General features: G+C 36.6%; 3 protein-coding genes and 1 long non-coding RNA gene across 10 annotated transcripts in view; 1 reads left to right on the forward strand and 3 right to left on the reverse strand.

Annotated features, from left to right (window-relative positions):
* LOC134660175 (uncharacterized) overlaps nt 1-27,222 on the reverse strand; it is a 138,885-nt gene that overhangs the window by 1,954 nt on the left and 109,709 nt on the right. The window lies entirely within an intron of this gene.
* The window catches only part of LOC134660142 (venom protease-like), a 92,234-nt gene continuing 65,939 nt past the window's right edge, over nt 928-27,222 (forward strand). Inside the window, exon 1 of the mRNA XM_063515857.1 lies at nt 928-962. Within this exon, the coding sequence (XP_063371927.1) occupies nt 941-962 (22 nt within the window). The 5' untranslated portion in view covers nt 928-940. The remainder of the gene's footprint in view (nt 963-27,222) is intronic.
* LOC134660115 (protein HGH1 homolog) lies at nt 1,648-2,816 on the reverse strand. The gene has a single exon (XM_063515819.1). The coding sequence runs from the start codon at nt 2,787-2,789 to the stop codon at nt 1,701-1,703; it is 1,089 nt and encodes a 362-aa protein (XP_063371889.1). The 5' UTR covers nt 2,790-2,816; the 3' UTR covers nt 1,648-1,700.
* Nucleotides 5,185-27,222, reverse strand: part of LOC134660156 (uncharacterized) — a 42,040-nt gene continuing 20,002 nt past the window's right edge. For 6 of the 7 annotated variants that reach the window (XM_063515886.1, XM_063515885.1, XM_063515887.1 and 3 more), the window contains 3 exons: nt 24,247-24,387; nt 6,456-6,623; nt 5,185-5,306 (listed from right to left, as the gene is read on the reverse strand). In XM_063515886.1, the coding sequence (XP_063371956.1) occupies nt 5,233-5,306; nt 6,456-6,623; nt 24,247-24,387 (383 nt within the window). In that variant the 3' untranslated portion in view covers nt 5,185-5,232. Of the gene's footprint in view, nt 5,307-6,455; nt 6,624-10,308; nt 10,319-24,246; nt 24,388-27,222 lie in introns of all 7 variants that reach the window. The other variant, XM_063515882.1, reaches the window with a different exon arrangement.

Genomic DNA, 27,222 nt, shown 5'->3' on the forward strand with positions numbered 1-27,222 from the left:
GGCCTTGACCATATTATAAAGAAGCCCAGCCTCTTCGGAGGCTGGACATGCCAGGATGCTATTGACTCTGCCGAGGTCATAGCACCTGACATTGAGCAAACGACGCTGTGCAGCACCTCGGCGACATTCCATTAAAATATGAAACGCATCTTCAACTACTCCGCATAAGTTACATTTAGGCGAGTCAACTTTACGCATCATAAACGCGAAACTATTTAAAGGAATGTGGCCAGATCGCAATCTAAGAGCAACAATTAAATCTTGCCTGTTCATCCTACAGAAAGAGAACCATGGAGCACGAGGAAGTGTGGGTTGGATCGTTTTATACCATATACCCTTTGTGCGAGATCTTTCATCAAAATATTCAGACCACATGTCAAAGCACATATTTTTGACCTTGTACAGAACATCGGAGAACCAAGGGGTATTATGGCATTTAACACCCATTTCGGCTGCTTCCCTAGCCAACCGATCCACCACCTCGTTCCCCACAACACCACAGTGGGACGGGATCCACTGAAAAATAACTTTCTTTTTGGCAGCGCATAGTTTAAGTACTAGACGAATTATAGTGTAAGCCACTGGAATGCCCCTAAAGACGTAAGTACAACGGTTCAAATGTTGAAGTGTGCATTTAGAATCCGTTAAAATTACAAACATATTGTGACTATTGATGCTGTCAATATATGAAAGTGACTCTGCAATTGCAATCATTTCAATAGCCATTATCGAAATATTGTCCATAATGTGTAGTTTAATTACTTCACCGGTTTGCCAATCTAGGAATGCTGCCCCACTACCAATATCTGTTTTAGATCCATCTGTAAATATCTTATAATAGTCATGATAGGTGTCTGTAAGCATCGAATTGCATATACTTCGTAACTGAGATCCGTCGTACTTACGTTTAGCTTTAGCCATAGATGGACCTTTGGCTGTCATGACAATCATCATCACGATAGGTAAGTGGGACTACTTAGGCCCAAGATACACTTGTAAGTTTTACTTACGTAAGTAGGGACACAGCTATACTACAGAATGAGAGATAATACCGTTATCTCATTCTAACAAATAGCGTTGGCCCTACTACCTACTTACTAGTGTATCTCGGGCCTTATGTATAAATTTCTATTTTGGATTTAGCTAAGATATATTTATTCTTGGGTATTGTCTTACCATCTACTTGCAGATGAATCTATTTACATGATTTAATTATCTTGTTTTTCTTGTCTGGGTATGATATTGTTATTTATAAAGATCTTTTTGAGAACTATTTTTTATGCTCAATACAGCACAACCGAGGTTCGAACAAACGAGTTTTGACCACCAGTCCACCACACACATATATGAAAGGTTACATCTCTGCTCTCTACCTGGCATGGAAGCTTGCCATTGTTTGATGGGCCTTTGGTACTATAGGCCTTCCAGTTTTTGCCGGTATGATCTGGGGGACTACTACATCTACTACGAGAGACTAAATTTCGTTATCTGGATTTATCACATAAATAGAGTGGCCGATAACTTCTGATTATGTTCAGGATCTTTGGTCTGGCAAGCTATTCTCAATTTTGCTTAGATATTTTGAGCTACACAACACAACCACTTAAAGTACTTAATAAGGTTGTAGTAATCAAATGAAACAACAGCTTTAAAAACCATAAATAAATGCATTTATTTATAACTTAATCTAGCAAATAAAGTTAAGATTCAGCACTTTTTATGTAATCTTCATCCATCTTTTCAAACCTGTCCTTATAATCCTCCGGCACATTGACATCTGACAAATCCTCTGCACCGACTTCAGATTCCTTCTGAATAAGAATATCTACAACATTTTCACACGCTAATAGAACTTTCGGGTCTTTCTCCCACTTGTGATACTCTCGTAACACATAATATACTCCATTGTTCCGTAGAATCTCCCTACAGTTCCGTTTACTACAGAACTTGTTTAGCGTCTCTAAAATCATTTTGCGAATATCTACGTCTAATTCTCTCTTTTTCTCTTTAGGTAAGTATTGCAATGCTATCGGCAGCACATCCATTTCCTCGTCTGGATAATCCTCGTTGCCCATTAAAGGGTTCAACAGATATGTAAGTATATCCAAATCTGGATTTAGTAATATATCATGGTATTCAATGTCAAATGATAAGTTTCGTATAGTTCCTATAGCACCGCCGCGACGGATGTTAGATTGCTCGTAATTACAAAATGGCAGGATTTTAATCAAAGGTACGTGTGGGTTCTTTTCTGTAAGCCATTTGCGTATTCTACTGCTGCAGCTCAGGTTGCTAAACATGGCTGCAAGGTAGTGCAATTTCGAACCTGTTTTGTTAAAGTCAATGTTGACGTACACATTCAAAATGTCATTTAATTTTGGTATTAATGTGTCTAAACACACTTCCAACTCATCTTCCAGCCGCGTTATGTTGGAAAGTATCATACAAGCTGCATCCGCGTCTTTTTTGTTAGGATCAAGAACATAACCTATAAGCAACTCTATTATGTTTTTACAAGTACTCGGACGGTATTTTAGTATCTCCGCAGCTCCCTTGGCGTTGGCTGTGATGTTTACAAGCGCCAAAAGAGCATTTTTAGCGACCTCATCCACACTATCACTAGTTAGCTCAATGACACTTGCAATCACTTGTTCGTTTTTCAGCAACGTATGAATTCCGTCCTCGCTCCCTGATAAGCCAACTAAATGGTCCAAGGCGATATGTTTCAGATCTATCCTGGAATCAGGTTTCAGGAATTGTATTAACTCGTCGAGTGGATCTTTGGACATCCTGAATTTTGGGACTAAAACAACAATTATCAAATACTACTTCGTAAAATGTACTATTATACGACACGACAGTGAGTTTGACATTGACATTTGTCAATTTTTTTTCGGATTTTATGGCCTGGCTACGAGACCTTTGAGCCAAACAATTGACGCCAGCAAAATATTGTTGCTATTGCAAATAAATGAATGAAATTAATAATAAACATTTTTATATAAAAAATATCTAAATAGCCATGTTAATAAATCAAGCAATCTATTTTATTCTGTATTTCATGAATATTAAAATAACAACGCCATCTGCTGTTGAATAGCACAATCATTGTTCACGTAACTAAAGCGACATCTGTGAATGAGTAGCAAATAAACTAAAGTTTATATATATTAGTATTCATTAACTAGATGGCACTGTTGTCGGAAAATGGGCAAATTTCGTGTAAAAATATAAATAAACTAATCAAATTAGAATCGCTGAACCATCAACGATGAGCTGGTCTTTGTGTCAACACATTGCCTACATACTAATACAGTTATCGGGAACCTCGTTTCATTTTCATAACAGCTTATAATAAATAAGTTTAAGAAATTTCAAGAGAGATGAGATAATAAAGCTCTTAGTCAAATACGAACTCAACTTCCTGCTAAAAATATGTGACGTTATCTATGAAAAGGGACCTTATTGTCGATGGCGCTTACGCCATTATTAACGATGTTCCGATATAAATACAACGCCGCGCGACGCTGTGCGGCGTACGCGCCATCGAAAATATTAAGGTCCCTTTTCATAGATAATGCCCCATATAAATTCAAATTGATTCCGATTTGGTAAAAGTATCGTAATGACATATTGAAACGTAGACTTCTTGGGGTTTTAAGTAATATAATCATTTTCTTTTGAGAATGTAATTGTAATTACACATTTCGTTATGAAAGTTTCTCTAATTCGCATTAGGGAGAAAATTCAAAGAAAACGTCATTATGATCGCCTTTATTAAAACTTTAAATAAAACATTACATTTGTAAATCTATACTTGACCTACATTCCAAAAATGCAGTAGCAATCTCTAAATTACAATGAATTTTGAAATTACATCTAGTTCTTACGTCTATATTAATTAGTCTATTACTAAATATTGTGACGGTAATGATTATTTATTTTCAGCAAGGTATTTTCGGCTAAAATAATTATTAAAATCTCTCAAAGTGATATAATAAGTATACCTAAAAGCGTGCTGTGGTTTAATTTTTTTATTAGAAATATTTTTAACTCTAATTAACAACGTGTTTAACATTCACACTAGTTTAAAACACAAATAAAAAAGCATTTTAACTAATTAGTGATAGTTTGGTAATTATTCTATGTACATATTTTTATGATTGGACATTTATTTATTGAAAGGACGGATATTTTAGGCACAAACATTAATTATTATATAATTAGGTACATTCATTTTAGCATGTTTTATTAATTATTAGACTATGAAGCGTAAAAATCACACTAATTACTAAGGTGCGCTATGCATTATTTTATAACATTATGTTGTAAAATTATATCATATTTAAGTATAATATTTAAATGTATAATAATTGAAAATAAATTAATGTTACTTGGAGCAAATTTATGAGCCGAACTTGCGCACTTTTAAATGTAAGTATTTTTCTGGATCCTAATTTGTTTAACGCCTCGCCACTGAAAACTTTACTAAACAATCTTTAATCATTAAATGAAATGAAATCAAATTTACAGACCTCACAGTGCGCAAGGCATCTAAATGAAGTAAAATATTATTACTTAAATAAGGTTAATATAATTACTTAAATAACATAAGTCAATTGACATTGAGTGTATGGTATCGAGGTCACTCTGAATAACTTTGAAGCGAATAAACTGGTGGTTTTACAGTAGGTTAACATCGGCTATTTTGGCCAGTCTAAATATAAGAAAAAAACTGAAATTCTATTTCTTTGAGCTTTTGCGGTTTCGCGTAGATTTCGCGGTTTCGCGTAGATTTCGCGGTTTCATTCAATTCAGGTATTTTCATTTATAAAGTGGGTCGACAAAAAAAACATGTAAAGGGAGTGGCGCCACAAAAAAGTTTGGGAAACCCTGATTTAAAACTTCTTCCATTTTGTTACAAAGGAGTAGAAACAACCAGGTACAAGACATTACATAAAAGTTTAGGTACTCCTGAGTTACATTGTTATTTAAATCATTTAATAATACCGTTCGAATCTAAACTGTTGTGAGATATACTAACATTGAATAATTTTACGGCTGCTCGCACTGTTAGTGCTTGAGAAAGGAGACCTGGTCTCTCCGAAACATGTCGCGCGAGTGACTTAAAACAAGTGAGTCTAAACCGTAAAATTATTCAATAATACAGTTTACCAGCGTTAAAACAAATGATCGATAATGAAGTGCAAACACATGAAGTGTAGTGATAAACTAGTTCGTCAGGATCTTTCTTATGCAGACGACGACGATGATGGCGAACAGTGACGTCTTCAGGATTTCGGCATCTGGAAGCATACGACATAACTAGAGTATACATCAGAATATCTGTCGGACTAATCCCAATAAGGGCCTAGTTTACCCTCTGGGTTGGAAGGTCAGATGGCAGTCGCTTTCGTAAAATTCCTGGGATTAGTTGCCAAGCGGACCCCATGCTCCCATGAGCCGTGGCAAAATGCCGGGACAACGCGAGGAAGATGATGACACCAGAATATCTGTGTGTGTCGTGTGTGGAAACTGTGGAAAGCCATCAGGCAATTAGAATGAAGCAATAGGTTCGCGCGAAACTTGCGATAATACGTCTCATAAGACTCGAGTTCCTACCAGTGAGTGATATAGTACTGGTAGGCTCCGTCCAGTGTCTGTAGCTATAGCAGTTCCCAGTTCCTATAACTTTTGCTCTAGCAGTTCATTGGTGCCTTTCAGATCTTAACTCACCGCTACAGATACGGTCCTTTGCTCTAAAGCCACTCTCAGTTTCATAGAGACAGATTGTGTCCTTATCCTTAGGTCATAGAGAATTTCTTTATGATTAGGCCCAAGCATACGGAAGTGTGGGGCCACAGATAAGACATCCTCCAGACATGTCCAGACTGAGCATAGTAGCGCTACCCCCTCTGCCACAAATATACGGTAGTTTACTCCATTTTCGAGTCAAAGTGATTTATGAAATAATTGCTCTAAACTCCGTCTAGAGGATTCCTAGTCTATGTCTGAGGCTGAGGGTGTTGCTAAAATTTCCTACGTAGGTATCTGGAGGAGTTGTCCTTATCTCTAAAGTCGCTCTCAACATCGCAGAGACAGATATTCTCTGGATCTTTAGGTCCCAGCTTGCATGGGGATTTTATAAGTTCCTAGGTACCTATAATATTTGTTTTAATTGAGTGGTGTCATAACATTGACGTATATCTCAGGAGGGGCCTTACAGGCACTAAAAATGGTAATAGTTCAGCGGTGTCACTCAAGACTTCGAGCCAAACGTGCAGTCTAACGCAACTAGTTGCGACCAATCGCGCGCGTGATGCGAACTCATCAACGAATCGCGTTGTAGCAGTGTCACACCGCTGTACTGGCCCCATCCATGCCCCATTCTTATTGCTCGTAAGGCCAGTGCTGAGATATACGTCAATGTGTCATAAAGGTAACTGGTAACTTACCGCTGCAAGTGTGGTCCTTTTCTCTAAAGCCGCTCTCAGTGTCGCACAGACAGATGGTGTCCCTCGGCCCCAGCATGCGGAGGTGGGGCGATTTGTCGGTTATGTTGGGGGTGCCGCAGTTCAGACCATCGTTACATTCTTCGCTGGTGGTGCAGGAGTGGTACAGAGCTGAGGAAATAAGAACATAGGTATATAAGTAAATGCAGGGGGCCGATTTTTGAATTTCGACCGCTCGATTTCGTGTATTTCGTTCAGTAATATCTCCACTATTAGGCATATAAATTCTACTAATAGAATTGAAAACGAGTGGTCAGTACCACTCAATTCCAAATTTCTATCACTCGTTTTTCAAAAATTAGAGTTTTCCGCCGATTTTCGAGTGACAAAATCGAATGATCGAAATTAAAAAATCGGCCTCCAGGCCCGGATCTAGGGAAGAGCGAGTGGAGCGGCCGCTCTAGGCGCCGGATGGCAAGGGGGGCGCCAAAATGGCAAATGAGAAAAAAAAGAGTTTTAAAAGACGCGAGTGTGGCGGGGGCTCAAAATACGCTTGAAAACTTCAACGAAGGGCGCCAAAACCCGATTTCGCTCTACCCTGATGGGCTCGGACCGGCACTGTAAATGTTAGGACAAAATCTAGAAAGAAACAAAAAGAAGAAAGTAGATTAATTCGCCAGTAACTGGACACCCTAAACTAAAAATGAATTCTGTTTATAGGTGAATATGAGAATTCATTTTTAGTTTAGGGTGGCCAGTTATTGGCCGGTGGCCAGTTACTGGCGAATTACCCTGTTAGCAAAAATAAATTCCATGGAAGTATTTAGGTATTGCTGATTCGTTTAGCGAACTAAACAATGGCTCTGTGAGTGTGAGCGGAAGATCTCGCGATACCTAATCCGCCATTTTAGAAATTTCCCAAAAAATTAATTGACGAAAAAACATGTTTATTAAACCTGCTTAAAAACTATAAACCGAAATACAACAAAACGAGAATTTAGAAAAATCTATATAGGTATACTTATTTCAAGAAATGAGCATTCAAAGAGAAGCAGTACAGTGATCCCCACACTAAGGCTCAGCCTGTTACCGTGAAACAGTGTTACACTGTAACAGTAATAATAAGACAGTCACGTTACACTGTTACTGGATGTGTAAGTTTAATGTAACGTGAAAGATTAGTTGAGGAATTTGGCCTGTAGCGGAAAAGCTAGACAGACATACGAAAGCTTTGTTTCCCAAGTTGAAACGAAGAGGATGAAAAGAAGTTATGTGTAACTTTAACTTCTTATTATAGTTCGGCAATACCTACTTTATTTCAAGTCACGTTTTAACTAAAAGGAAATAAAGAAAGTGTCTGCCACTTCTGCCAGCTACCCCGGATAATTACGAGCTAACACGAATCCGCCATTAAAATCAAATTTAAGAAATTCACATGAAATATCCGACACTATTAATGAAGGAACTAAATTTAGTTTTTTTTTATTATTACAAGTTTAGGTGTTTTCAAAAAGTAAAAACCTTTTACTTATTTCCAAAAATTAATAGTTTGGGTCATTTCTACTCAAAATTACGATTACTTTATACATATTTAATCACAAATATCTACTAACTGACGGGTAAAAGGCCACGAATTTTGACATAGGGTAAAAATTTAACCTCGTAAGGGAATCATTATTTTATTAACATAATAACATTACAGAGGTACCACAGAAAATTGTCTGACAGTAATTTGTTAAAAAAGAGATTAGTAGGTACCAATTCACTAATATAAAGGACGTTTCAAGAACACTAACTATGTATGCTTTCCTAATCTGTTCTCAAATCGTCCAAATCTCACATATTACGCTATAAAACTGAAAAGGGTTATGCTATAACCTTGATTGAGCACACGATATCTTTTAATTGACCTCACAGCACGAAAGGTTATCGATCACAGGCATCACAGCTGTGACTTGTTAAGAGGTTCTTGACAAGGGGAATACATATAGTAAAATACTGGCCATGGCACGTCCAGGCGCGGATCCACTCCACCGTTGTGGGCACGATGGGCATGCCCACAACCCTAATAGTATGTCCTATCGATTCCCCGACTAAAACTACGCCGATTTTTCGCAGAAGCTTTGGCAGAGGAACCTTTCGCAGAATTTCATTACCTACGCAGAGATGTTGGCATGATACCTATTGATATGCGGATTAATTTTACTAGAATGATCGTTTGGTACATAACTGTCACGATTACCCGAGTAACATTGGTTGAAACACAGTAGGTAGTGTGATCAACTGGTACCAATGAATTAGAAATTCTCGTAAGTTAATATCAGCTGACAACAGAGTCCTATTTATTTGCAAGCATAATAAAGATTATTTACTAACAGGGGCAATTATTTTTAGCTTATGGGGTCTTAGAAATCTTAAACATTGACAAATATTTATTAGTACAATTTCCTAAATTAATAATGCCAGCTTTTAATTTACAGGTGTATTTAGGAGTTTTTTTTCCGCGTAGTTACCGTTGCATTTATTTTTATATTTATCTTTGTATAAACACATGACTTTGTGATAACACAGAGATAATCCAGTAAATGTGTACAAAGGCGAACTTATCCCGTTAAGGGATCTCTTCCAGTTAACCTTTAAGTAACTGAGAGATACATTATGAAATCCAACCATCCATTATCGGGCTAGTAGTCCGGATGGGGAAAGATCGCGCCGTCTGCAAGGCGTATTCTGGAGTACCAAGTGGCGGAAGACCGTCTGGACGCCCTATACCTCATTCAACTTAAAGAGTTAGTACTGGAAAACTCAGAATGCACGTCATTGGTCAGAGATAAGAGCGCTGCATGCGCATATGATGGGTTTACATGGCACTCAAATCCACATCTGTCTTCGTACGGTGCGGACGCGTTTTAGTGCTCTTCTTTTGTTTTCTTTTTACCTGGCTCTATAATAATCTGGCTAATATAGGTACCGCTGGAGAGACGACCGCTGCAGAAAGGCCTTAGCGAACTCGGCGCCGTCAAATGGGGGACAGAAACGGCTTTGGACAGAGTAGCATGGCGGTCTTTGGTGTCGGAGGCCAAGATCCACTTTGGGTCGTGCGCCACAGCAGTAAGTTTAGTTCTATGAATTTGGAAGAGCTGGCAGCCAGGCCGTCAAATATCAAAAATAAAAACCAGAATTTGACACAATTCTACGGATTGACAGGGTAAGCTATGCTGGCGCCATCTAGAAAATACTTCGACCGGCCAAACAGCTTCATGCAATCAAGCCTCCATCCAGTCTGTAGGATCATAATAACTGCTTACCAACCGGCTCAGTTAAACGGTAAACCTATAGTTTCGTTGGCTACTTTCTTATTAACTCCTTCCGTGTCCTAGATAAGGGCCTTCGTGTAGAGGCCCGCAATTATAAGAAAGGTTGCATGTCACAATTAATACGTAACTCCAGCCTAAAGGTCACTAGAGTAACGGTGGATTTATTTATTATTATGCCTGCCCGTGACTTTGCCTGCCTATAAGTCTTTAAACTGTCTCCCTTTCTAACTCTCTCCGCAACTAATAGCCTCCTCCTTAACCTCCTCAACGCTATAATAACTATCTATAATTCTGGTTAATACAATCTCGTCTAGTCTGTGAGTCGAAGTGAGTCCTCACCTATGACTGTAACCGTAGTCGACGCCTCACATTGCCCGTTGGTGGCATTGTTGCCTCACAGAAATCATTTGTGAGTCCTCATGCTTAAGTTTCTATGAGTCTCACGCTTCGTGAGCATTTCCCGCTTTCCGTAGACCGCACAGACATTTGTGAGTCAATGTAACTCTAGTTACAGTGAGTAAGTAACACTAGGTACTCACATTTAGTCAACGCCATGGTATAATAATATACTCCGCCTGGTACTCTCTTCCGAGATTCGCGAATGACCTAACTGTCACTTGCGTACGTCATCATGCTGTTTACAGGTTCTCAAACTTTAAAATGTGGGAGAATTTTAACCAACGGTGAAAATTATTTTAACGGCATTAATTTTAAGTTATTCATGTAGAAACATAGTAAAATAAAACAAATCTATACTGCACTTTTCACTCCTACTCTTACAGTTCCGAATAGAGCAGCGAACCATTTTCGTAACAAAACATTAATTACCAAGCTTACGACGTGAAAAGTTTGGAAAACACTGCGACTGCTGACACTGAGCGAGAAGGAAATAACAATTAACACGCGTTCGACAAGGATGACGGTCAGGGACAAAATGGCGGATTGTCAAATGTGACAGCGCTATCCTGTGTTGCCAGTAGTGTAAACAGAATTACCCGAACGTCTGAAATTTCTTTCGTGAATCGGAAGATATTGCTAACGAATAATTAAAATGACTTGTTTGTAGTGTATACTAGATATAGTTATGTACGTAGTTCATAGGATATATATAAGGACCATTTACTCATGTATTTAGTGCAGTAATAAATCATCATTCTAGCTGAACACTTGTTTGTACTCAGCTCCGAATCCTCACCTTACATGGCGATCCTGCCATATACGGTGTCGCGCGTGCGGTCAGTCACCGAGTGATATTGAGAGCTCAATTAGTTACAATGTAAACATAGCTCAAGTGGACGATTAATAGAACAATTAAATAATGTAATGCTGTTTCTCACGGTTAAGTGGTTACGCTGTTGCTGATTCAAAGTTTCATCATGGGGGCTACAAAATCAAAAGAAGAGGTTATCATCGCACAAACTGCGGCCGGAGGTGACAATAAGGCTTCTGCGGGCACCGACGAACTTCGATTCCACGCAAGCACCACTAATATTATCCTGGGTATAATGCTCGTCTTATTCGCCATTGGAGGAGGCTACGCCCTGTACAGAAGGTGTAAGAAAACCCATAAGAAATGGATGCGCCAGGAGGTCGCTCTAGCTGAGCTGCAGCGTGCTGCTCGTACGGCTCCTATAAGTGTTTGAGTGAAGTGTTAACGGATAACGTGTATCGTGTAGTGTGTGTATCGGATTTTCTTTTGTGATACAATTCAACGGACAGAGAAACAACTGTTGCTAAGTGATATAGTGAACAAAGTTTCATATGAAGAAAATTAAGGACAGTAATGTGACGCCAATGTAAGTTAAAATACGTAGATATATTAAACTAGTAGTTATAATTTTGTGATGGCAGATGAATTATTGAAATGTTACGAAGAGTTAATCGTAATAAGAAAATATTTAGTTAAAAAAGGGAAATCAAGGTTTGAAGGTAACATAACAAAAAATCAACTGTCAAAAGTTAATGATATTATAGATAGGTGTAATAATTTTATCGCACAATTTTCCCTACTAAAGGACGTAAAATCAGGAGTTATTGAGGAGACCAACAAATTGTATGCTAATATTACTAGTTTGCATAACGAAATATTAGAGTTATGTTCAAAGTCTGAGGTAGAGGAAAGTACAAGTAGCGATAGCGAATACAGTGAATTCGACACCATGGAGTTCGATTTAAAGTCAGCGTGTAGTCTTATACCACTTATGGATGGTACTGAGGAAACAACAAAGAGATTAATAGATGCTGTTGATATGTATTCGGGTATGTTAAACGAGACAAGTAAAAAGTCGCTAATTACATTTGTGTTAAAAGGAAGGTTGTCTGAAAGTGCGAAATTACGTATGTCAGCTACTTATACGACCGTAGAGCAACTTATAAGGGATTTACGTAACTCACTTTTACCTAAAAAGTCCTTTACAGCAATCCATTCCCGACTTCAAAATATAAGTCAGGGTTGGCGTAGTATAGATCAGTATGGATCCGAAATAGAGAAACTTTTTTCTGAGTTGACTATAACTCAGGCAGAAGGTAATTCGGCGAGTTATGATGTTCTAAAGCCGCTGAACGAAAAAATGTGCATTAAAAAGTTCACAGATGGTTTGAAGGATCCAAGGCTCAGCACCATCATTGCGGCGCGGAACTTCAGCAGCTTGAAGGATGCGATCCAGGCTGCGCAGGACGAAGATGTATCGAGGCCGACAACGTCCAGCCAATCGGAGGTCATGGGTATGTACCGCTCACAAAACTCTTTTAACAGGTACCACAGAGGCTTTGCTCACAGCTCGTACCTAGGTCATCGGCATCGTAATCAAAGGGGTCCGCGACAGTACTCCTATGGTCGATATCCTCAACCCCAACAAGGCAACTCGCGAGGAGGTGGCCGTGGATACAAGTCACGAGGCAGGCCGGCACGAGGGGGTTCATATTTCGGGTCCCGTGCCCGAGGGGTCACCGCTCGTGGCAGCCTGCACGTGATACGGCACGCCGAGAATGGCTTGACCGGTCAACACCCGAGTGCACCAAATACGGAATCGCTGAATCATTTTTTTCGAGACTGATGTTATTTACACGTGTAATGCTTTAAATAGAGTAACTTTAAATATAGGGAAAACCGCTTACAACTGGCTATTGGATACGGGAGCATCTTTATGCGCGATAAAGTATGAAATCATACAAAATTGGGACATTCCGTTCCATAATAAGAGATTATGTGTCACAGGTATAGGCGGACAAGTAACATCTAACGGATATGTTATGTTAAAATTAAATTATAATGGCTGTGAGTTCGAGCATTCATTTTTTGTTTTTGAGAATTTATCATGTAGCGCGGATGGTATTTTAGGACAAGATTTCTTTGCGAAGCATAAAGCCAATATTGATTTTGAAACAAACACTGTACGATTACTATCGCGACATGGACAGTTAGCTAAGATAGCGTTTAGAAGCTCATCAGAACCGGCAAATAGTTATTTAACTATACCCGCTCGTAGTGAAATCATTCATTACATGGATACTAGTATTACGGAGGATTTTGTAGTAAATAGTCAGGAATTATGCGAGGGAATATATGTTGCGAGTGCTATAGTTAAACCAATTCAGGGTAAAATACCAATTAAAATATTAAATACCAGGGATAGCGACGTAAATTTAAGCCGATTTACAATTAATAAGAGCAGATTGAGCGATTTCTTTATTTGTGAATTTAGTAAGCCAACTATGAATGCCGAAAGGGTGAAGTTGTTGTTTTCTGCTTTAGATTTGAGTAAATTAAACGAAGAGGAACAGAAATCCATTGAGAATATATGCGCAAAATATCCAGATGTCTTTTTCCTACCGGGTGATAAATTAACCACCACAAAGCTTTATAACCAGACGATAGAATTAAAACCGGGTAGTTCACCAGCTTATGTAAAACCTTACAGATTACCTTACTCGCAAAAGGCTGAAATTGATAGGCAGATTAAAGGAATGTTAGATGATGGAATAATTGAAGAGGCAAGAAGCGCGTGGTCGAGTCCGTTATTGTTAGTTCCCAAAAAATTAGATTCCTCGAAACAGAAGAAATGGCGCGTGGTCATCGACTATAGAAAGTTAAATAATCAGATAAAAGACGATAAATTCCCACTCCCTAATATAACTGAAGTTTTAGACTCCTTATCAGGATCTATCTATTTTTCGCATCTAGACTTGTATCAGGGATTTTATCAAATAAATTTAGATAAATCAAGCCGCCCCCTTACAGCTTTTCAAACTAGTAAAAATCAATATCAAATGACCAGACTCCCCCAAGGCTGTAAAACCTCACCTAACGCTTTTTCACGGATGATGACCGTGGCCATGTCCGGTCTAAATTATGAACAGTGTCTGGTATATCAGGATGACTTAGTTGTTTTCGGAAGAAGTTTAGCTATACACAATCAAAACTTATTAGACGTTTTCAGTAGATTAAGAAAAGTAAATTTAAAGCTCAATCCTGCCAAATGCCAATTTTTACAAAAAGAAATATTATATCTGGGTCATGTAGTTTCAGAAAAGGGCATTTTACCAGATCCCGAAAAAACGAAAGTTCTAAATAATTATCCGACTCCTCAGAACGCCGACGAAGTTAAACGTTTCGTGGCATTTGCTAGTTACTATCGTAAATTCATTGTCAATTTCGCAGATAAAGCATATCCGCTCAATAAGTTGTGCTGTAAAGATGTACCATTTATATGGACCCAAGAGTGTGAACAGTCTTTTCAAATATTAAAGTCTGCTTTAGTTAAACCACCAGTACTTCAATATCCAAATTTTTCGGAGGAAAACCAATTTTTTTTACAATGTGATGCGTCAGGAAAAGCTTTAGGATCAGTTTTATGTAACGATGATGGTCGACCTGTAGCCTACGCTAGTCGAAGTCTTAATAAGGCAGAATTAAATTACCCTACAGTTGAAAAAGAGTTATTAGCGCTAGTGTGGAGCATTCGCTATTTTAGACCCTATCTATACGGCAGAAAGTTTAAAGTGCAAACAGGGCCCTTATTCGACATGTACAACTGTCAGATTTCGCGTCATTTGAAATTCAACTGCTGAAGTTCATTTGAAGTTCATCAAGTGCTGAAGTTCATTTGGTACAAACAATAATTTAACAAAAAACAACTTTGTTTTATTATTACTTTAAGGTTTATAATGGTTTGGTTTGGTTGTCACCTAACTGTGGATTGCTAATGTCAAATTTTGACAAGTAATGATTCCAAAGGTAGACTTGGTTCTCTATGACCTTCGGCACCATCTTGGAGTTTTTGACGTGCGAAAGGGTAATTTATAGCAAAGAGTAAAACTTTTTTTTTTCAGTACGTAAGTTTACATGAATTAATGACATCTTGTGAGCGATAGACCAACGAATGCGCTGTAGGCGATGCGGCGGCGAGTAGTGGAACTTACGTGACAATTTCCATCAATCAAAACGGGACTACATTGCTGATGGTCGATAAAGGCTATTAATAATTGAATTTTAACAGCAAGAATGCCTTATTGACCAGCGATCTTTTTGTTGAACCCACACCTACACGTCAAATAATGCTTGCTCCACACATTCTCTTATAAACGCTCAAAATTGTAAAAAAAATTAAAGAATTTACTCATCACCTCTCTCAACTCAAGCTGCCTATTTCTAATCCACGTTAACAAACCACAAGTTGTACCTTAACACATTTCGTAAACCATATATTCACAAAAGTCCGTATTTTATTTCTAAGTGGAACATGAATATAGCTGGTCAAGCAGATCTTGACAGTAAAAAAGGCGCGAAATTCAAATTTTCTATGGGACGATATCCCTTCGCGCCTACATTTTTCAAATTTGCCGCCTTTTCTACTGACAAGATCTGCTTGACCAGCTATAGCTTGTATTACCTTTTTGGCATAAAAATAATCTAAATTAGTCAAAATATTTTGACTAAATATTGCACTACTACTACCTACTATATAGGTACCTACCTTAGTAACTTGGTAACTTTGTGTCACCAACTATTTTGATGCTACCTACAAAGAGCATCAAAATAGTTGGTGACTGACAGGTCAGGCTCCGGTCTTGGTAAGTAATGTAGCCAAATACTGGTAAGTAATATAGTCATAAGACCTACTGTATTTGGCTATATTACTTACCAAGACCTAAAAGTACCTATTGTTTAATATGATGATGATTTTTAATTAAAGGAAATTAAATACATATATGTTATTCAACTACAAATAAAAAAATTAGATCTATACTTGGTCAACCAGAACTTGACAGTAGAAAAAGGCAGCAAATTTGAAAAATGTAGTTGTAGGCGCGAAGGGATATCGTCCCATAGAAAATTTGAATTTCGCGCCTTTTTTGACTGACAAGATTTGGTTGACCAGCTATATTTCAGTTTACACATTTTTTTTCGTTTAATTTTAATAAAACATTAAAGTTTTTAAGCATTAAACTTTATTTAATTTTCTTCACTATAGATTATTTTCTGATATTCAAGTAGGTATGGTGTTTCAGGTTGGTAACAGGAAATAAGAAAACCACGCTGGTGGTCCACATCTGTAAGTTTAAATATGAAACATGATAAAAACACTTAAATTAAAAACTTAATGTCTTCCCAGCTTTGCTCGAAAACATATAAAAACTCAAAAATGCGCGTTTTCCCAGATATAAAACCTAGCTAGATCGATTTTGCGCCCCCGAAAACCCCCATATAGCAAATTTCATCTAAATCGTTAGAGTCGTTCCCGAGATCCCCGAAATATATATACATATAAATAAATAAATAAATATACAAGAATTGCTCGTTTAAAGGTATAAGATATATATTATTAAAAACTTATAAATAAATTATTTGCCCTAAATCGTGGTAGTGACCTACCAAGTGCGGTAGGGTGCCCAGAAAGGCTGCAGGCTGACCGCTTGCCCCGCTGGATAACAATGCTGATCCGCATCATCAGAAGCATACAGATATAAAGCGCTTTGACAGCTCCTCATAGAGGCAACGCGCGCTAGGCCGCACGCCATAAATCTAAGCTAAAGTCTTAAATTCGAGATCATGAACATGAAATATTTGTTCGCTATAATAGTAAAATCATAGGTCTAATACCTATGATTTTAATATTATAGCGAAAAGTTAGCAGGAGACGGCCGTGCCGTGGTCGTGGTAGGTACAGCATGCGTGGACCAGACAAGCAAACCCTGAATTATTTACCTACCTATTTTACTATACCTTTGTTCACCATTGTGTTCACCTATGTATATTTACTCTTCTTTCCAAGATAATCATTTTTTTTTTCAAGATGTAACACAATGTTGTATGTAATTTTAATTCGATAATTAATGATGTTTTACATATTTATCATATACTATTTTTCCAATTTTTCTTGTATATTACGTTGTTTATTTCGATTGACGTGTTTATTATTTTCGTTACTATGACAGCGGTTTTTTTTTGGCATTTAGCCAGTGTCATGTCGATATAAAAACACTTTAAAAATGCAACGGAAAGGTTGAGTCCTCCATACAATGACATTATTATAACTCAAACAAGAACCATCCAAAGGGGAACATAACGAAATTGGTTTCGCGGAAGGAAACCGTCTTTATTCATCAATGTTATATTTATTAGGAACAAACGTTGACTGCCGACTGTCCTATATATTACACTACTCTTTGCTGCCGACTTCTAGCGCTGGCGGTACACCGCGAAAATCAGTAAAATGCTGCAAATGGTGTTAAAGGTCTGAAAATCGGTACGATTGATCTTTAGGACATTTGAAACAATTTGACCCGAAGCGCCAACAAATAAAAAAAAACGAGAGGAGTTATGACGTCATGTTTCTTTTGTATGAAAAAAAAAAATTAGAAACCTATCGTGTGTGGTATTCAACGAAAGGGCTTTCTGAGCCAATGCTAAAAATATATCATATCGTTACATTTCAGTCATTTTGTTTAAATTATAATAAAAATAGTTTTCAAAACATACCAAGTTTGGGCTTCTCCAGATACAATACCGTTAATTTTTTTTTGTAAAATATACCTCAAATTATCCGTAATATCCTCATATCTAACCCTAATAAAGCAATTTTGAAATTATTTACATTTAATTTTTTTTTTAATTTTTCAATTTTACAAAGTGTAATAATAGCCCTGCCGAATATAATGTCCGAATGAATAAATACGAGTAATAATGTCATTCGGGTAAAATAAGAGTATTGAAACTTGGTTTTTCTACTCCCGTACTTTTATTTGTCATTTAAAGGGTCGTGCACACACCTTTAAACCCCCTATAGTTCTTATCTTATAGTTAGCAGTATCTTTTTGGCACTTTTACGATACTTCGTGTAATCACCACTTAAAAAATATTGTATGGAATACATTGTTGCCAACCTAATTTTAATTGTCATTTCTGACAGACGAGTGAACCATAGACATGTTTTGGTTACTGGTACGATTTTTTTTTCATCTTTACAGGGCTGTATCTCCTAAACCGTGCGTCGTAGCGCAAAAGTAATAAAATTTTCGTTCCCCTTAAAAGTCCCACCCACTGAACGACCTATCACATTAGGACATGAAACAATCATCATCATCCATTTTTATTATTATTTCATTGCATTTCAAAGTAAGCGCTTGGTCGTAGAAAAAGTATTGTATGCAACGTTGTTTAACTTTCAAAAAATACTCGTGGCGTCTTTATTAAATTTACTTACTCACGCCACTCGCCTTTTTTGACCTCTCTTAAACAACGGTTGCATAAAATACTACTGCATGTTCCTTTGGTAATATCTAAGCTTTAAGTAAGAAAAAGTTCTAATGAGTGGGGGTGGAGAACTCGGGAGAGGGGGGGCGTTAAAGGTGAGTTTTTTCAGTTAATTCTTTCTTAATTCTTACATAGACAATTTTTACTACGACTTATAGATTCCGAGATATAAGCGACTTTCTGAAAAAAACGTTATATATTAATTTTATGCTTTCTTTTTAAATATTTAATTGAGAGATTCATAATCACACTTTGTAAAACTGAAAAATTAAAAAAAAAAAAACCTAAATGTAAATAATTTCAAAATTGCTTTATTAGGATTAGATATGAGGATATTAAGTATAAAATTTGAGGTATATTTTACAAAACATTTTTTAACGGTATTGTATCTGGAGAAACCCAAACTTGGTATGTTTTGAAAATTATTTATTGTATTATTTAAAAAAATATACTGAAATGTAATGATGTGATATATTTTTGGAATCGGCTCAGAAAGCCCTTTCGTTTAATACCACACACGATAGGTACAATATTTTTTTAAATTCCATAAAAAAAAAGATGACGTCATAACTCCTCTCGTTTTTTTTATTTGTTGGTGCTTCAGGTCAAATTGTTTCAAATGTTCGTACCGATTTTCATACCTTTAACATCATTTGCAGCATTTTACTGAATTTCTCGGTGTACCGCCAGCGCTATATATATTATACTACTCTTTGCCTTTTCTTTAAACTTTTTTTTGACAAGTTTTCACAGACAATTAAAAATTTGACATTGATACATCAAGGCGGTTTGTTTACAAAGGGGCCTACCGGGAATTGCGAAAATCGAAACTCAGCTATTTGCCTCTTTATCGCTCGAATATGCAAGAGTGATTGAGAGGTTAGATAACAAAATTTCGAATTTCTGACTGTATTTTTCTTTAAATATTTTCAAATACAATTAAGTTGCGTTGTTTTATCACAAAGTTAAAAAGACTTAAAAGACAGTAGTCTGTAGTATCATCACCATCAGATCAGCTCGATGGTACCATAAAAATATTGTATTGTCACCCATATTCATGAATCTAGTATTAAACTGGATTGGGCATGAGTGGTGGGGATAACTGACAGAACGGGATAGACTTATGTATCTTTCAGTAGGAGTAGCAGCGAAAGCGCTATTATTGTTTGTCCTTGTCACAGTCTCACATTTTTTTTTATTCCTCACCGTAAATTAGCATGGATGATTGGTCGAATTTATTTGTTGCCCACCATAACAAATAAATTCTACCTATCATAGCGTCGCATTGCGTATGTTTTGTCCCTCACGGAGGCACGCGTAGACCACTTCTATAGGATGCTACCTTCTATGCCCATATTACATATTATGTACTTATGTAAATTTTCAGCTTCATTGAACACCCGGGAAGTGGGTCAAATTTAATTTGCATGATTTGATTGGAACCGGGACAGATGAAACTAACTAAAAGCTTGTAAAAATGTGGCTTTCCAATTTCTATTGCAACTTCAGATGAAAACGTCCTTATTGAAGCATAAGGACCCTTAATTTATGGAAAGCCACATACAACAACCAATTCGAGGCTACTAGGCGGCAAAATACGACTCAATACGAGTAGGTAGGTCAAATAAGAGTAATAAAATACGGATTTATATTTGGCCAAATATTCTTTATTGTGACAAAGTTATTCTTCCTCGCGTTATCCCGATTTTGCCACGGATCATGAGAACCTATGGTTCGCTTGACAATTAATCCCAAGAATTGGCGTAGGCACTAGTTTTTCCGAAAGCAACTGCCATCTGACCTTCCAACCCAGAGGGTAAACTAGGCCTTATTGGGATCTGTTAGGCTGTTAAAGTTTAAAGTTAGCTACTCGTAAGTCTCGTAACACAACATATAAGTTTCACATTATAACAAAAATTACTTACATATTCACATTATAACAAAAATTATGTACCTAAACATATTACTTTTCTAAAAAAAGGACTGAAATCTAGTGCTGCGAAGAAACGGTATTTTTGTTCGGCTTTTTTGTTGCTATTTTGGCATATGGATACATGGTAGAAGAAGTAAGTGTATGGAATCCTCCTCCATTTTGCGTGGTCCGACGCACCTGGCCGGGTTTTCGCGATTTTCCGTCAATGTTCAATACCTTATTTCTTACGAACACCTAAAATAATAAGTTTAAAATTAATCTGAATGTCTCCAGTTTGCTGTTCATTCAAACTGACAAAATCCAAATTTCTGAGGCAATATATGACCGCTGTCTTATATAAGCCATTAAATATCAACATGAATAACCCCACGTTGCGTTGTTATAAATTTAATTAAATAAATAATTATTTTATTATTTAATTTATATCAACTAATTAGGCATAGCGTCCAATTTAGAATATGGCACAGGCACTAGTTCTTACGAATTTTACCTTAATTTATTAATCAAAGGACCTGAGGTAAAAGTAAGAGGTTGATATGCAGATGCAACCAGCTAGTCGCAGACGCTCCGCTTCCCCCGGGATTAGCCCTTAAGCCTGCACCTAACAGACTGGCTCATAGGGGGCTATGAGCTCGCCGTTGCGTCAATTTTCATTTTTAGAAAAAAAAAAACTAGTCTACTAACTACTAACAACACAATAAATGCTTATTTTGCCGCATTCTTCACTATCTCTCCCTGTTTCACTGCCATCTAACCCAGAGGACAAAAATATAGCTTATTGTGGCTACTCCGTCTTCCTCATGACTCATGATATTTTACTTCACCATAAAGTAATTGGTGTAATATCAAATGATATTTTTCGCACAAGTTACAAGAAGTTCATTGCTAAGAACCACGACGATTGGTTTAAAATTTAAACTTTATATATAATTTGTTACCTAGTAATTATAATAAATCTGTTTTCTTTTTGACATTTAGTGGTATATGTATTGCTGTATGTTTATTGTCAAGTTTTTTTTAATTCTGGACAATTGTCATATATTCGTTTTCATGATAGATCTACACCAATGCAACTGCATGTCATGTTCTTGCGGTTTATTTTTATAACGCCAAGATCAAAATTTGACTGTTAACTCCATCTTGCGTCGAGTAGAGGAATCAAAAAACTATAGAAAATAGAAATGCAGTTTACTCTATGCCATAGAATCCCCTTTTAAATGTCATAAATCCAAACATGGCGGCCATACCAATAGACAATCAAGTCTAGCGATGAAATGATTTGTTTACATGAGATTCACTGACAGATAATGATCTTTACCTATTCGACAACCCACGATAGTTCAGATTCAAATGAACTTCAACATGCGACGTCAAAATTGGCATGTCGAATAAGGCCCCAGACCACCGACCACTAGTGTATTTGTTTACTATGAAAGACCCTACCAGTAGATTACTAAAGTTCCGATTACAATTAGAGGAGTATAATTTTACGGTTGAGTACTTGAAAGGTTCTAAGAATTCCGTGGCAGACGCTCTGTCTCGCATAAATATTACGTCAGAGGATTTGAAACAAATGAATGAGCAAGTTATAAATGTGATGACACGAGCGCAAAGACGAAAGATCGAGAGTATGCAAGGTACCCACTAATTCGAGGCCTGATCACCCAAGAATTGTGGATATCATTAAAAAACCGGAAAATTTTACTGAGTTATGTGTTATGTCATGTAGGGATTATAAAAAAGCTATGAGAGAGAATTTCGTGAAAGAGACGTCTAAATATTTTAATTACGTGCCCAGCAAATCGTGTGTTTATTTCAATTCAACATCTCAATCGCTACTGTCGCGAGCCGAATTAGCGAGAGATTTGGATTCAATTTGCAAGAAAATAAATGTAAAAGAGTTATGCATAATAAGAAACGAATTAAATAAAGATTTTATTGCGGGCTTAATACAAGAAATAAATAGCTATGACGTTTGGTCCGGACCGCGAATATGTGTGTTAAGTAATGTACAAAGAATAAATAATTTACACGATAGACGCGTAATAATTAATGACTTTCACCTACTTCCCACAAGTGGCCACGCGGGGATTAGGAGAATGTCTAATAACATTAAAAAGCACTATTATTGGCCTAGTATGGAAAAGGACATACGAGATTTTGTGTCAAAATGTACTCAATGCCAAAAACAAAAATATTGTGTACCGACTAAACAACCAATGGAAATAACAACTACTGCTAATAGCGCTTTAGAAAAAGTTTATTTAGACACAGTGGGACCTTTACCAAAAGATGAACATGGTTATTGTTACGTGCTGACCATACAGTGCGAACTGTCAAAGTTCGTAGAAGCGTATCCTTTACGATCCAAAGATACAGTTACTGTAGCTCGATCATTCGTAGAGAACTTTGTACTACGGTATGGAATTCCATTAGAAATAGCAACCGATCGAGGAACCGAGTTCATCAGTAGCACTATGAAAGAGGTATGTGATTTACTAAAAATTACTCATTTGCCCTCTACAGCGTATCACCATGAATCAATCGGCGCTCTAGAGAATTCGCATAAAACTATGGGAGCTTATTTAAGGATACAATGCGAAAATAAACCGAATTCTTGGAGCGACTGGTTGCCTTACTGGTGCTTTACGTATAACAACACCGTGCACACGGAGACGAAGTACACGCCTCATGAATTAGTTTTCGGTAAGTTATGCATGCTTCCTAGTAACTTAAGAGATGGTAACGTTAATCCCTTATATAATCACGGTAGTTATCCTTTAGAATTAAAGTATAGATTAGAGCTGGCGCAGGCAGATGCTCGTACTAATTTAATAAACAGCAAACTTAAAAGGAAGGAGAAATATGACTCCCATTCAAAGCCTGTTAGCTATAGCAACAATAGTTACTTATGGTTAAGAAATGTATCGGATAATAAGATGCAAAGCATTTATGTAGGACCTTATTTAGTTTTAGAGGATTTAGGATGTAATGTAAAAATACTTAAAAATGGAAAAGAAGACGTGGTGCATAAAAATCGCACCAAACCTTGTATTTTGTAAATATTTTATATTCGTAGTTTTGTTATTGTAGTTTTTTATTTTCTATAATTTTGAATATTATTAGTGTAAGTAACCTGTTAACATTGTACGTAGGTATAGTTACTTAGTAATGTATTATAAACAAAAAAAATATAAATGTTTATTTTTATTTTTTTTAAACATGCGATGGATGGTGTAGTGTATACTAGATATAGTTATGTACGTAGTTCATAGGATATATATAAGGACCATTTACTCATGTATTTAGTGCAGTAATAAATCATCATTCTAGCTGAACACTTGTTTGTACTCAGCTCCGAATCCTCACCTTACATGTTATTGTAAAATTTAAGATAAAATACATATAAATGAAAATTATAAAATTATAAAGAAATATTTTAACTTATTAACCATAGATATAATGTACCCATGTAACATGTTATGTTGAAATAAAGTGGCAATGTTATTGTGACGTAGGCAAGTGACACTCTGGGAAGAGAAGACCATGTTTTATTAGACCATGGTCAACGCCTCACACTGCCCGTTGATCGGCGCACTGTTGTTCCCGCACAGGCATCTCATCTGTGAGTCGACGTGAGTTGTCACGCATAAGTTGTAACAGTAGGTACTCACACTTGTTAAGCGCCTCACACTGCCCGTTGATCGGCGCACTGTTGTCCCCGCACAGGCATATCGTCTGTGAGTCGAAGTGAGTTGTCACGCATAAGTTGTAACAGTAGGTACTCACACTTGGTAAGCGCCTCACACTGCCCGTTGATCGGCGCACTGTTGTCCCCGCACAGGCATCTCGTCTGTGAGTCGAAGTGAGTCCTCACGCAAGAGCTGCTGGAGACCGCGATGCACTCGGCTTGCCTCGAACACGGCTTGGCTGAAATATTAAATGGTATTTAGTATTTACATGCAGGTGTAATTTAGTCCTGAGCGCTGAGGCCCCTGGTAACTATAAATAGATATCTACTTTACTTTATTGGCTTTATTGCACATCAAAAAAAGGACAAAAGGCGGCCTTAATGCCTTGTGGCATTCTCTACCAGTTAACCATAGATATTCGTCCCAAACAGGGTGTAACGAACCCCAATTTAATAATACACCCATTATTAAATTTAATTATTCTTGTTATTTTTATATTTGTAACAATACTAATGGGCGTTTTTTTTTTGTTGTTGTTGGCGACTGGCTGGCGCGCGACCTCCTTCGAACATATATTATTTGTAAAACCTTTTGATTTATAATTGTCAGGTCAGTCTGCCTGTCACCGTGATAATATCAACATCTTTGTGCTTTATTTACTAATTAAAACAATTTATTATATAACGTGTTTCCATCATCTCACCATATCATAATACAGTCCACCCCATTAGCTATCAGTTGTCCCAAACACTTTTTTTTCAAATTTGGGATTTTTTATGTTATTTCTACTCAGAATCACGAGCTCTTTCTATCCTAATAGGAGAAAAAAAGTGTCCCAAAATTTCCATACATTTTTCGATCTTTCCATTACGCGACCGCCATACAAAGTCTATGAAAAATTGTGACGGAATGGAAAAAAACCTTAGGACACTTTTTTTCTCCTATTAGGATAGAAAGAGCTCGTGATTCTGAGTAGAAATAACATAAAAAATCCCAAATTTGAAAAAAAAAGTGTTTGGGACAACAAAAAAAAAACGCCCTAATAGTTCAATTGGCAAACACAACGGTAAATAAGGCTTATATAATCGTAATTAACATAATCGTAAATTAACCCAATTTTCTTTGTCCTTAAGGCCGATTCTAATTTAACAATTTGTTAAGGTTTTATATTGTTTCGATACGACCTTGACGATCGCTCACGCTGATTGGTTCTCGCTAAAATCGCGAAATGCAACCAGAGTCGTAACATCGTGGTGCGAGTGAGAAGCCTAATGACACGACTTAAAAATCAAAATCATATCAAAACCATAACCAACTCAATCAGAATCCGAACTGATCTAACTCCCGATTTTTGGTATTTCATTAGAATTATGCTTTGTTTGGAAAAGTTACCTCATTATATGCTACATTGTTATGAAGTACTAATGTTTTGTGAAACTGAAACCATAATAGTTTTAGCTTTTCTAGGTCGGTCGCTGTTGCTAGGGTTGACAATCAAAACAATTGCTTTACTTTTTTTTTGTTTTCATTAATACTATTGTTAATCACATATTATATATAGTTCGTTTATTTTAGCATTAGAAAAATGTTAAACAATCTTGACGTGTCTTTTTATAGAAAAACACTTTTGAAAAATAAGTCACGGCAAATATGTAACAATTATGAATCTAATACGATCATTTACTAGATATAAGTAATAAACCTAATAAGATTAAATATATAATAAAAAAAGAACTGAATTCCATAGTACAAGAATAATTAATAAATAAGTAAGCACATAGATATAATACATATACACATAAACATATATAAATACATAATTATAATAAATATTATTAGAACTTAAGACTAGGGAATAAGTCCCCGCTCTACCTAGTTAATAAAATCTTAAATATTAAAGATTGTAACTAGGTTTTTAGAAATTGTAATTCTATTATTATTTGAAATAAACAGATTTAATAATAATAATAAAAAATAATTTATATTCTTCTGCTTTCGTAAGTAATAGTTACTGATTTTTAAAAAGCGTTTTTCAATTAAAAGACATGTCAAGATCGCTTTCCTTCTTTCTAATGCTAAAAAAAAACGAACTATAGGTATAATCTTTCTACACCTATGTCGATCCGGTGTCTAAGTGAGACAGTGCACCGTATATAACGATATTTCGCTCGCACATCGTACCTTGCGGATCCGCACCCAATGTAAAGACCGCTTTATGTATCTATATACGCAATATTTTCGCTACAGCGGGAAAACCATGCTATTTACTACGACGCGACGCGTAGAGCTATGAACGTAGCTGCGTAGCATAACTGAAGCAACATGTTACAAAACATCTGTATAATATTATGTCGTCAGGTACCTTATTACAAAGAGTTAGGTTAGTTAAGTAATTCCCAAGTCAAGTCTGCTACTTATGAAACGTCAAAGCGATTATTATGTTAATTTATGTTATATTGGAGTGAAAATGTACGGTTTTGAATGATTCACGGTTAGTTTCACTAGACTTATATCGACCGGGATATGAACCGTGATTACCTTTAGTTTTATTTTGTACCTTTTGTTTGTAATATCGGGAGCTCGAAAATAATACAAAAGGTAATCACGGTTCATATCCCGGTTGGTATAAGTCTAGTGAAAATGTACGAGCAACCAGTATACTAACTGTATTCGGTAGGTTGACTATGCGTTGCAGGCCTTCATAGTCTACTGTAACCGCTTAGTATCGGGCGGACTGTATGCTTGTTTTTCCACCGGCGTGGTATTAAAAAGGCTAGTAGTTAAATATGGCAATTGTAAAAGAAAACGTATTTTTCTTTACAGTGGGTAACCTTATAGTCACACAAATCAAGTTGGCGTGAAAATGTATGCTAATACGTGCCCGGATGATAGGAAAAACTGGAGCAAAGGTGAAATGTGAACTTTAATTTTGTTTACTTTACAGTTTTATAACCTTTTTAAATCTATACACCTCAGCAGCTCAAACAAGTGTATTTCCGGATCGAAAAGAGGGCATTCCACAAAAAGGTCTATTTTGTCGGCGGCGTGATATCGTGATACCTTAAATAATCAG

Source organism: Cydia amplana, chromosome 26 (genome assembly GCF_948474715.1).
Source record: "Cydia amplana chromosome 26, ilCydAmpl1.1, whole genome shotgun sequence".
In the NCBI taxonomy this organism is placed as follows: Eukaryota; Metazoa; Arthropoda; class Insecta; order Lepidoptera; family Tortricidae; genus Cydia; species Cydia amplana.